Source organism: Lacerta agilis, chromosome 15 (genome assembly GCF_009819535.1).
Source record: "Lacerta agilis isolate rLacAgi1 chromosome 15, rLacAgi1.pri, whole genome shotgun sequence".
NCBI lineage: Eukaryota > Metazoa > Chordata > Lepidosauria > Squamata > Lacertidae > Lacerta > Lacerta agilis.
This window is the reverse complement of record NC_046326.1, coordinates 30,428,433-30,440,443: the sequence shown is the minus strand read 5'-3', so window position 1 is coordinate 30,440,443 and position 12,011 is coordinate 30,428,433. Positions and strand designations below refer to the sequence as shown.

Below are 12,011 nucleotides of genomic sequence, written 5' to 3'. Positions count from 1 at the left end.
ATGTGGTTTGTCAGAAGCGAAATGTACTTTAGGGGAGGGCATGTGTGTTCTGATTGGTAGCCCATTCTGCTATCCACTGTGCCACACCAGCTTCCAAGAGAAGAAGGTGGCCTCGGGTTGTTGCCCTCATGCAGAGAGCAAACAACATAGCAGCATGAAGGCTAGGAAGCACCAGGGGGTCGATGGAGGCCCCTGGTCCTGTGGCCGATGGGCCACAATATAACCCAAGTCTTCCTTGTCAGAGTCTTCAACGGGTTCCCGAAAGCTGGATACATCTTGGGCCGTTTCTCCTGTAGCTGTGGAAGATGAGCCACAAGGGGGCAGCACTGGACTGCTCCCACAAGGCAGGAGGTACATTTTTGTTCTAGCTGGGGGTGGCCGGCAGTGCAGTGCCAGAGATTTCCTTGTTTGACCTTCTTTGATGATGGGCCAGTTCCCCTTGCACCTCCAGTTTAAACGATTAGACATAAACAATAAAACCGCTAGCACATTTGCAGAGCTAAGCAGGGTCCGACGATAACGGTTTCAGATTGGATGAGGGACTGCATGTTGAGATTTCTGCATTGCGGGGGGGTTGCACTTGATGACCCTTGGGGTCCCTTCCAGCTCCACAGCTTTGTGATTCCTTGATGGATGGCTGCCAGCCACGATGGCTGTGCTCTGCCTAAACAGTCGGAGGCAGTGATGCTTCAGGGTACCAGTTGCTGGAAAACGCAGGAGGGGAGAGGGCTGCTGCGCTCAGGTCTTGCTTGCTACTGTGAGAACAGGATGCTGGACTAGGTGGGCCATTGGCCTGATCCAGCAGGCTCTTCCTATGTTCTTACCTCTCTGCCCGAGATCCTGAATTGTTGCCGGTCAGAGTGATGACACTGGACCAAGCAGACCAGAAGGCCTGGTTTGTTTCAAAGCAGATTCCTAGGTCCTGCCGGAAATAGATCGCTTGTGGCTATTCCTCCCACTTTTGGCGTGGGCATGTGTTGAAATCTGAGGAAATGGAGATGGCTGCCTGGTTGAGGAGGGTGGGGGGGCTATACCTGATCTCCTCTCCCCTCCGGTACAAAGACGCAGTGTGGTGAGTCCCTAGGTAGCCGTGGGCAGGCTGTTGAACCCGCCCCGTCCCTGTTCCCCCACCTGCAGATCTGCTGCAGAACAAAACAGTCAAAGGCACCCCCTTAACCTTTCACTTCTGCTGCTCTTATTTTTAACGCCAAATGAAAGCAGCTCTTTGCAAGGGGTCCATTGTCTGGCATGTTCTGTTCTCGCTGCTGTGATCTTTTCTCTCTCCCCCCCCACCCTCCTTTCCCAGAATCATTCCGACATCCTTTGTTGACTGCCACATTATTATTTTTTAAGTGGAAACCTTTACTTTTCCACCCTCCTGCTTTTCTTTGCTGTAAAAAAAGAAGAAGCAAAACCGATGCCAAAAAACAGCACGGCTCCAAATCCAGGAGAGCCTGTATGGGCCTCTTTCCAGATATTGCTGGATTCCAGATCCCATCCATTCTGGCAAGCATCAGGGCGCAGCGATGGCACCAGCAGGTTCTGGACAAAAGCATTTTATGAGATCTAATGAGATCTAATGAGGATTCACTCCCCCCTTCCCTGGCTTGCCTCTTCTGAATTTGTAGGTTCGGATGGAGACCTGGTCTGGCATTTTTTGACTGCTCCCTGGGCCACAGTCGCTAAGCTTTGGAATACTTTTGAGCTCAATAATCTGGGCTATTTTGTTATCCTGAGACTTTGCAAATCTCGAAAAAGAATCTCACATGAGCTAAAACATTTTGTGGGCCAAAGAGCTCGAGATGACATCTTTGCCACTTGGCCTCATTTCATTTCATCTACAAATATAGCAGAGAGCTGCTGCCAGTCAGTGTAAGACAGCGCTGGGCTAGATGGAGCCCATGGTCTGACTTGGTACGAGGCAGCTTCCTATGTTCCCATTATGCAGAAACATGATGACTAGCGTCACACTTCATTTTCAGAGGAAGGACCATAGCTCTGGGGGGCAGAGCACCTGCTTTGCAGGCCCCGGGGTCCAGTCCCTGGTGGCATCTGCAGAGAGGGCTGGGAAAGACTCCCTCCCTGGCACCCCGGAGAAGGGCTGCCAGACAGCACAGATGAGATGCGAGATGGACAGGCTCTGTCTAAGGCAGCAGAAGGGTGTTTTATGTGCTTCTCAGCACCGGAGAGCCAACCACACCTTCATTTGCCACCCTCTCCCTAACCACCTCTCCTCCTCCACCTCCTTGTGCTGCCTCCATCCACCCCTTCCTGGCACTTAACAGGCGGCTGAGTCTAAGATTCAGGGCCTCTAAATCGCAGGCGCATTCCCCTCCATTAGCCACATTCCACACTTGGTTTAATTTCCAATTAGCCTTGGATAATAACAAAAGTAATCTAATTGCTCTTCCTCCTGGTGTCCCAGATCCCCTCCTGCTTCCCCCGTCTATCACATTTCCCCCTTCCCTGCTTGATGGAGAGAGACAGGCTTCTTCTCCCTCCTCTCCCTTCCACCCCCCACCCCCTTGTTCATTAAGTCATTTTATTCACTGCTGAATTGGCAGTGAAGGATCGTTCACGTCCCCAGTTTCTCTCTCACACACAAACCCACGTCGCTTTTCCTCTGAGCTGGCACTCTTTGGAATTGAAAAATAACAATGCTTTGGGAGCCAAGAATGCTGCTCCTTCCACATGTTTGGGGCTAATTTTTATTTTTATTTTTAAAGAGAGGTTCTGGGGCTCAAGCCCATTTTTTTTTCTTTTGTAAAGGTTTTATTTTATTGTAGTTTATGTTATAATGCATATAAAACAGAGAGGACTATTATATAGCAACAGAAGAAAATTAACAGGTAAAAAAATGAAACCATAAAGGGGGCATGTAGAATAAGCACAGTTCCATATGGATTAAGTAACAGAGCTCAAATAGTGAAAGGAAAAAATGGAGAACAAATGTTTTATTTGCATAAAGAAAGAATTTTTGTGTTATTTGAATCATTGAGGATTGTTCCAGATTTGCCAGGCTTGCGGCAAGGGTTGTATTGAAAATGATGGTTCCATTTTGTATTGTTACTTATTCAGCCACCCTTTCCTGCAGGGCACTTACGGTGGTGTATTTGGTTCTCCCTCTCTCCCATTTTGTCCTTACAACACCCCTGTGAGGGAGGTTTGGGCTGAGAGAGGCAGGGACTGGCCCAGCTCACCTAGTGATCTGCATGGCCGAGTGGGAATTCGAACCCTGGTCTCCCAGGTTCTGGTCCGACACTCTTAACCATGACAGCGCCCTGAGTGGAACCACTTTTCTCTCTCTCTTTGCCACCCACATGAAATTAGGTTGAGGACCCTGTGAGATCGGGTCGAGGGTCACAAATGGCCAACCCCAATTCTACTCCCAGATAACTGTGGACTGGTTTTACTTTTGAGTTTTGCTGGTGTGTATAATTGCTTTGTATCTGCCTAGTGACCATCTTGCTTCTTTATATAATTCCAAGCTTAGCCCTTTGGCTATGCATTAAAACGCCCCCACAAAATGTCAGCCAAGGTTTCGAAAGCATGGATTGCTCCTTTCCCCTTCCCTCTTGCAGGTGGTGGCCAACGCTGTAGCGGCCTTGTCCGAAATCAGTGAATCTCACCCAAACAGCAACCTGCTGGACCTGAACCCCCAGAACATCAATAAGCTGCTCACTGCTCTGAACGAGTGCACCGAGTGGGGACAGATCTTCATCTTGGACTGCCTCTCCAACTACAACCCAAAGGATGACCGCGAAGCCCAGAGGTAGGTGGGCCTCAGGTTGCAGACCCCTGTTCCTTAGCTCCGCTTGCTTCCTCCTGGCTCAGCAGCTTCACATCTGTGGGCAGAGGTATGTGTCACCTCTAGAGTAATGTGCATATGACTTGTGGAGCCCCTTGCTGCAGGATTCTTGTAACGGACACTGGGGAAAGCATGGAAATAGTCATGGAGGGTGCCTCTGTCAGCAGCTGAAACGCAGTCTCTCACTTCATATGGCTTGCCTTTTAAAAGAAGAAAAGCAAAATAAAAATAATATAATTAAAAAGGAGAGGGAACGTCAGCAAATAAGGCTGCCAACATATTAAGGGGGTTCAAGTTCAGATTTCAAATCACCGTAAAAATTGACCTGTCTACATCAATTTCACATTTTTGTTTGTGGTATTTGCTATAAATAATAATGGGATGTGAAACCCCTGTAGCTCTGTAAACTTACAGGCTTCTTTTTTATATTTTTTAAATTGATTTTCAAAAATATAAACATACAACATAAAACAATTCAAAATCCAAATACCGAGATTACTCTGAATCTCCTGACATCCCCCCATCCCTTCCATGGGTCCTTTACGTATTTAAAACCCTGCTAATGTTTTGACCTGCTTACAATGATTTTGTATAGACATTATAAACATTTCCCATTCTTTTTTTTAAATTTCTCGCCGCCTTGATTCCTGAGCTTCCCAGTTAATTTTGCCATTTCGGCATAGTCCATCAACTTGGTTTGCCAAACTTACAGGCTTCAAAATGCAGCTATTGACGTGCATCAAGGGTTAGAGGAAGCTGGCTGTGCAACAGGAAGTGTCGGGGTTGTTGGCGCAACCCGGCGCAAGAACCTCGCTGACTTCCCACGTCTCCTCTTGCCGTCCCGCTAGCCCGACTTGTACACCCTTCAGGAACTTAACTTAGCGCTATGTTGAGTTCCTCCCAGGGTTTTCCGGGTGCATCCTGAATCTCGGCCTCCCTCCTGTGTCCCTCCCCCCCCCGGCAGCATCTGCGAGCGAGTGACTCCTCGCCTCTCTCACGCCAACTCTGCCGTGGTGCTGTCGGCCGTCAAGGTGCTGATGAAGTTCCTGGAGCTGCTCCCCAAGGATTCCGACTACTACAACATGCTGCTGAAGAAGCTGGCCCCGCCGCTGGTCACCCTGCTGTCCGGGGAGCCCGAGGTCCAGTATGTCGCCCTGAGGAACATCAACCTGATCGTGCAGAAAAGGTGAGCTTGGGGAAACTCTTCCACCTGGACGGCTGCCTCACTTCGTTGTGCCCAATCAGTTAATTGATTGCATTTCTAGCCCACCTTATCCCCCCAAGGAGCTCTAGGTAGACCCACGGTTCTTTTTCCTCCCCTCACAACAACCCTGTGAGGTAGGCTAGGCTGAGAAGCAGTGACTGACACCCCGCCCCTCCAAGGTCACACCCAGTGAGCTTCATGTCCGAGTGGGGATTTCAAATCATTTATCTTTCTCTCTCAAATAAAGCCTGATGGAGTGGCTTCCTCTTGATGACAGATACATGCACGCACCCCGGCTTTTGGCAGTGACTCTGCCTCTTTACGAGGAGTCGCTAAGCGGGTGGGGGCGGCTGCTCACACAGCCTGACGTCATCCCTGTTTTAAGGCACCCGCTGCATGTGTGAACTCAGATGTGTATTTTTAGGAGCCACCCTGTTTTTGTGATTGTAAGTTGTTTCAAATGTATTTTTTTTAAAAAAGCATTAGTATTTTTATTGAAAAAAATTCAATCACAAAGGAAAAAGGGGGGAAGTGGGAGGGAGAACAAAGATAGATAGATAGATAGATAGATAGATAGATAGATAGATAGATATAGACACACACACACACACACACACAAATGCAATGTAATATACTACCATACATTCTTATATAGATTGATATAGTGTTATTATCCTAATAGATAGGTAGATGTTAATAGCATACTGCATTCTGTATAACCTCATTTCACATGTTGCCATATTGATCCAAACAAAGTCTACATCTTTAAGCAGTCCGTTCATAAGTTGCACGTGTTGTCATATTGTCAGTCCATTGATTGATTATTGATTATTGTCAGTCCATTGATTGTCATATCTTTATTCCTTCAGTTCTTCCGTATCAGTCTCTTGGCCACCATTAGTGCACGAAGAATCCATTTTCGTTGTCCCATTGTTAATTTCTATACAATAGCTGTACAGTTCACATGTAAAATGTTGTGTTTTAAACAGTTGTAACCCACCCTGGGATAGGGACACGGGTGGTGCTGTGGTCTAAACCGCTGAGCCTCCTGGGCTTGCCGATAGGAAGGTTGGTGGTTCAAATCTGTGCGACGGGGTGAGCTCCCGTTGCTCTGTCCTAGCTCCTACCAACCCAGCAGTTCGAAAGCACACCAGTACAAGTAGATAAATAGGTACCACTGCGGCGGGAAGGTAAACGGCTTTTCTGTGCGCTCTGGCACTCAGCAGGTGTTCCTGTTATGCCATAAGCAGCTTAGTCATGCTTGCCACATGACCCAGAAAGCTGTCTGTGGACAAACACCAGCTCCCTTGGCCTGAAAAGTGAGATAAACACCACACCCCATAGTCGCCTTTGACTGGACTTAATCGTCCAGGGGTCCTTTACCTAACCCACCCTGGGACCTAGAGGTGAAGGGCTGGTGATAAGTTAATAACAACAATAATAAATTGTGCACGCATTCCCTTCCCCAGACCTGAAATCCTGAAGCAGGAGATCAAGGTGTTCTTTGTGAAGTACAACGACCCCATCTACGTCAAGCTGGAGAAGCTGGACATCATGATCCGCCTGGCATCGCAGGCCAACATAGCTCAGGTCAGCTCTGGGGGGCCAGGGGACACCTGACTGTGTGTGTGTGTGTGTGTGTGTGTGTGTGTGTTCTACAGAATAACAAACATGGGAAGCTTCAATCTGCAATCAATATCATTACAAGATTGCTTCTCCACTAACCTCGCTAGGAACTACAGGCTTGCAACCTAAAACAACAACACGACACACAAGGAAAAGGGACAGGGAGGGAAGAAGAAGAAAAATCAACATTGGGCACCAATTCTTAAAAGGTTCTTATAACGAGCGGGTGGCACAGTACAGCGTAAGAGATGCCTGATGGAGCTGGACTTTCGGCAAAGCCGATGGAGTGAGCCTTCTGTCTTTTGGAGTCTGAGGCAGTCTGGGTGCCCCCAGGTGACAAACAAGGGAGAGGAGTCCTGATGGAGCTGGCCTGTCTTCCGCAGCCTTTGGCTTCTGCAAGGCCCGGGAGGCAGAGGCACTGCAGGGGACTCCTCCTCTGATGGCAGCAGGGCTGCATCCTCTGACAGGGCGGGCTTGGAATGAGGTACCAGCAGAGCTGCCCACCCCAAGGAAGTAGCCTGAACAGAGTCCTCATAAAAGCCAGAGGCGGATTTAGGGCAGCATGACTGTTCCATTGCACTGGGCGCCAAGCCTAGGGGACGCCACAGAGCGTCACAACTATGATGTAGTGAATTGAGCAGAATGGGAGGCGAGAGGTGGCAGGGAACCAAGTTTTGGGCTCACACAGGGTGCTGCTGAAATTTGAAAGGCCAAAGTCCGCCCCTGTTGAAGTTCCCAGCCAGTGACTTTTTTAAAAAAAATAGAAGGAAGATGGAAGTTCCATTGATTGGGTCAAAGCAGGGGAGAGGGTGCAACTATAAATTTTATATTATATTATAATTACTACATCATCATTGTCTGATTCCAACAGGTTCTGGCGGAGCTCAAGGAGTACGCTACAGAGGTGGATGTCGATTTCGTCCGCAAAGCAGTGCGGGCCATTGGACGCTGCGCTATCAAGGTGGAGGCAAGTGAACTGACCACCTCCCTGTTTCTGCTTTGGTCTATAATGGGAACCTTCTGCACGCAAAGCAGGTGCTCTGCCACTGAACTATGACCTCTCTCCTGCGGAGAATCCCGTTCTGATTTCTATAATACCAGGCGGTGGGTGAGCTGCAGAGTTGTGGGTTGGATCCTGGCCAGCATTTGCACTGGGGCCTGGCCTCTGCTAGACCCTGACCACCTTCTCTGTCCTGTCCCTCTTTGCAGCAATCGGCTGAGCGCTGCGTCAGCACCCTCCTGGACCTCATCCAGACCAAGGTCAACTACGTCGTCCAGGAAGCCATTGTGGTGATCCGGGACATCTTCCGCAAGTACCCCAATAAGTAAGCATGGCTCCCCGTAGTCTACACCACTGCAGCAAAAAGCCCTGGGGCAGCTGATGCCGTCATTGATGTCCTAGCTGTGCTTAGGAGTGTGGAGCTTCTAGGCTTCTCCACCTCTCCTGGCAGAAATTCCCCTCTCTCGTTTTTGAAAGAAACCCAATTGCTTATTACCATTGGCTTAAAGCTGGTTTCAGACACCTGGTTTAAATTGAGCCAAGTGTTCTGTTTTTGTTTACTCAATTTTTACCCTCCTTTTCAATTATGTGATTTTTCTAGGTGATTTATAAGTTTTTAAAGACCAGAAGTACAACTTCTGGATGCTGAATACGACTCTTAGTGGTTTGACAGCAGCAGTAAGGTTCAGTCCTTGTTTTCAGAGTTTGATCAGGACAAAACAAAAATGTTTTTACCTTCTGAGGAGGGGGTGAGTGGCTGGGATCTCCGAAAAGGCCCATCTCTTAGTGCAAGGTAATCTTGCATCCTAAATATGTTCACTTGTGCTGGGGTTCACTCCCATGTTTTAAAGCTATGCTGGTTGAAGGTGCCTCTCGAAGTAGGAGAATGGAAGAATGGGGACAGGTGACAGCGGGTGGCAGAGAAAAGGCAAGAGCGAGAGTTCTTAAATTTGAGGACTAGGAGCTTGAAAAGGTTGAGCCAGAGAATCGGAGATTTAGGATGCCACAGGAGTCGAGAAAGCAAAGTGCTTAACTTTGCCTTGGTGAACCAGGTACGAGAGCATCATTGCCACCTTGTGCGAGAACCTTGACTCTCTGGACGAGCCGGACGCCCGCGCGGCCATGATTTGGATCGTGGGCGAGTATGCGGAGAGGATTGACAATGCGGACGAGCTCCTGGAGAGCTTTCTAGAGGGTTTCCATGATGAAAGCACCCAGGTAATATTTCCCTCTCCAGGGCCCTTGGGGGGGGGGGAGGGAAACGTGTCTTAGAATGAAATGGACCGCTTGTCCCTCTAGCTCTCTGATGCATCTGCGCTGTTTGGCATCAGCTGCCTGCTGGCCACAATGGCTTGCTCTGCCTCCACAGTTGGAGGCCCCAATCCCTCTGAATTCCAGTTGCTGGAATCTGCATGCAAGGGGAGAGTGCTCTTGTGCCAAGGTTTCCCAACGGTATGTTTCAGAACAGATGCTGGACTAGGTGATCCTTTGATCCAGTAGGCTGTTAGGATGTTTCCAGGGCTTCAGCCGGGAGACATTCCAAGCCTTACATGGAGAAGCTGAGAATGGAACCCAAGACCTTTTGTATGCAGATTAGGCACTCTAGGACTGAGCTGTGGACCCTCCTTTAAGCTGCCTTAGACAGAGTCAGACCCTTGGTCCATCTAACTCAGTATTGTCTACACTGACTGGCAGTGGCTCTCCGGGGTTTCAGAGAGGGAATCTTTCCCAGCCCTCCCTGGAGTTGCCATGGGGGATTGAAATTGGGACCTTCTGCATGCAAGACAGATGTCCTGCCACTGAACTGTGTCCCATCTCCAAAGCGTGCCGCGTCGAAGGAGCAAACGGGGCCTTTCATTTTAGTAACTGGGTGCAGCCCGAAGACTTGCTCACATTTCCATTTTTTAAAAAGGAATTTACTCTAACCAGCACCCACCTGAAGGCTCTCTAGAGCCATATTTAACAACTAATGAGTTTGGCATAATTACTGCAGGTCAAAAATTATTTTTAGATCAATTAAGTTGGTGGGAAATAACTCAAGACACTATTTCGGAATTAAGGAGCAGTAGATCTGCAGAACCAAATGAGTTATGTGTGGATTATTAAAAGCACTTTTCATAAACTTATTCCACACATACTGGATATATTTAAGAATGTTTTTCCCTCAGGACAGATCCCAGAAACCTGGAGGCAATCTAAAGTAATACTCATTCCTAAAAACCAAGCAAATATATTTAGCAGCTTGATTCCCATAGGCCAGTCACATTGCTTCATGTAGATCACACATTTTTTAAAAAACTACAGTTCTAGCAAATGGACTCTAGATATTTATAGCACATTACATTGACCCAGACCAGTTCATTTTTCTGATGCAAAGGTTTGTAGCAGACCCCATCAGAGAGTTACTGAATGCTATTCATTATTCTAGGTAAAATTAATCTGAATTAGATGGCGTGGCTTTAGATGCCTTTAAAGCCTTCGCTTGTATAGAAAATATGTTTCTTTTGCAAGTAATTTCAACTCATGCCATTATACTTATTTACAAGCCCTCTACAGCTAAGATTAGGATAAATGGCTGATTCCAAATGTACAAAAATGTCCAACGGGTACTAAACAGGGACTCCCTTTCTCCTCTTTACTTATTTGCTCTCACTTTGGAAAGTTTGGCAGTGATGCTGTGAGCTACTGTTGATATCAAAGGACTTACCGCAAAAAGGAAGGAACATTTAATTTATTTTTGGGTGATAAGTTATTTATTTATGCTCTCTTACCCATTAGTTGCAGATCCTTATTTATTAAAAAAAATAATTGCAAAAAAATGGCAAAATGTTGCCTCTTAATAGCCACTTTCCTGTTCAGAGTTCGGCCTGCCAGTCTCAGTCCTTCTCCCCGAGGAGGTTGTGGGCTGTAAGGAACAGACCTAGAAATGGTAGGGAGCAGGAGAAGCAGGCAAGGGAGTTTTCTGGCTCTGACCTGGGGAGATACGGGGCTGGGAAGGAGGATAGTGAGGATTAGGGAAACATGAGTTAGGGTGGGGCAAAAGCAAGCAGAATGGGTGCTGAAAAAGGGAGCAGTCCGAGCCTCTTGGGTGCACCCTGGGAGGTGGGGAGAGGAAGGGGCTCCTTCTGGATCCCAATAGCCATTTTTTGACCCCAGTAGCTTCCCAAGGAAATCAGTGGGCTGCTTCTTAATTGCATTATCCTGCTTGGCTACAGGTGCAGCTCACCTTGCTGACCGCCATCGTCAAACTGTTTCTGAAGAAGCCGTCCGAGACTCAGGAACTGGTCCAGCAGGTGTTGAGCCTGGCTACGCAGGTAAGCCCCTCGGCTGGGCATGTGTGGGACTCTTGTTTCCTGCATGGGAAGAACAAAAAACTGCAAGGTTATTGAGGAAGGCTCAGGTGCAAAGAGGCCAAACAGTGGCTGGGATTTTTGTTGATGGTGATGCATCTAAGGGCCTACGAAACTCGCGCCTGGTTGCATGTGTTTTCCTGTGTCACGTGGGCACAGGGCCTCCTGTCTTTGGATTCTGGTGTGTTGAGTCTGCACAGCAGGTTTTTATTTGAGATCACTTCCCATTCCTTCTAGACTCAGGGCGTTCTTGCCAAGAGTTTATAGATCGCTTGCACTGCTCAGCAAACGCCCGGTGTTAAAAAGCCCACTCAGCTGAGTCACGCAGTGTTTTAATAGCATCCTTGGATCGGTGTTGGCTTCTTGATGTGTCTCGGGACTTGGATTCCGATCTGTGGTGGTGGTGGGAAAGGAAACCAAATCAAAACAAGACTCTTTGGATGTGTTATTGTTCCTGCTGATTCATTGGGAAGTAGAGAAATACTTCATTTCTCTCCCTCTGCTTTTAAACAGAGGTTGGGGGGGCATCTGTCAGGGATTCTTTAGCAGGGGTTGGGCTAGAATGACCCTTGGGGATACCTTCTAACTCCACAAGTCTTTGATTTTAGTAACTGGGTGCCCAGCCAGTCACTACCATTTTGCCGCTGAGCTGTGGCCCTTCTAGGAGTAAAGTAGACCATGAGACTCTTGATTTCAGGGTTGTGGGTTCGAACCCCTCATTGGGCAAAGAGATCCCTGCAGGGGGTTGGACTAGGTGACCCTCATGGTCCCTTCCAACTCTACAATTCTATGATTCTAGTTCTGAAGGAAGGGCTGATTTAAATAGGAAGGTAGGGCTGTAGCCAACTATTTTCTGCTCTGAGTAGACCTCTTTAAAATGATAGACCTAAATTAGTCATGCCCTCGTAGTAATGTCCTGTCTGATTCCCACACCCAGAGTTTTTCAATAATTTTTTTTTTAAAGTGCAGCCCTCCCAGGAAATAGGTGGTGTTGCCCACTCCATGCGTCCTCCTGCCTAGTGT

General features: G+C 47.9%; 1 protein-coding gene across 1 annotated transcript in view; it reads left to right on the top strand.

Moving 5' to 3' along the window:
• Positions 1–12,011, top strand: part of AP2B1 (adaptor related protein complex 2 subunit beta 1) — a 55,788-nt gene that overhangs the window by 12,200 nt on the left and 31,577 nt on the right. The window contains exons 6-12 of the mRNA XM_033171311.1: positions 3,582–3,772; positions 4,773–4,994; positions 6,482–6,602; positions 7,510–7,605; positions 7,848–7,963; positions 8,691–8,856; positions 10,854–10,952. Coding sequence (XP_033027202.1) covers positions 3,582–3,772; positions 4,773–4,994; positions 6,482–6,602; positions 7,510–7,605; positions 7,848–7,963; positions 8,691–8,856; positions 10,854–10,952 — 1,011 coding nt within the window. The remainder of the gene's footprint in view (positions 1–3,581; positions 3,773–4,772; positions 4,995–6,481; positions 6,603–7,509; positions 7,606–7,847; positions 7,964–8,690; positions 8,857–10,853; positions 10,953–12,011) is intronic.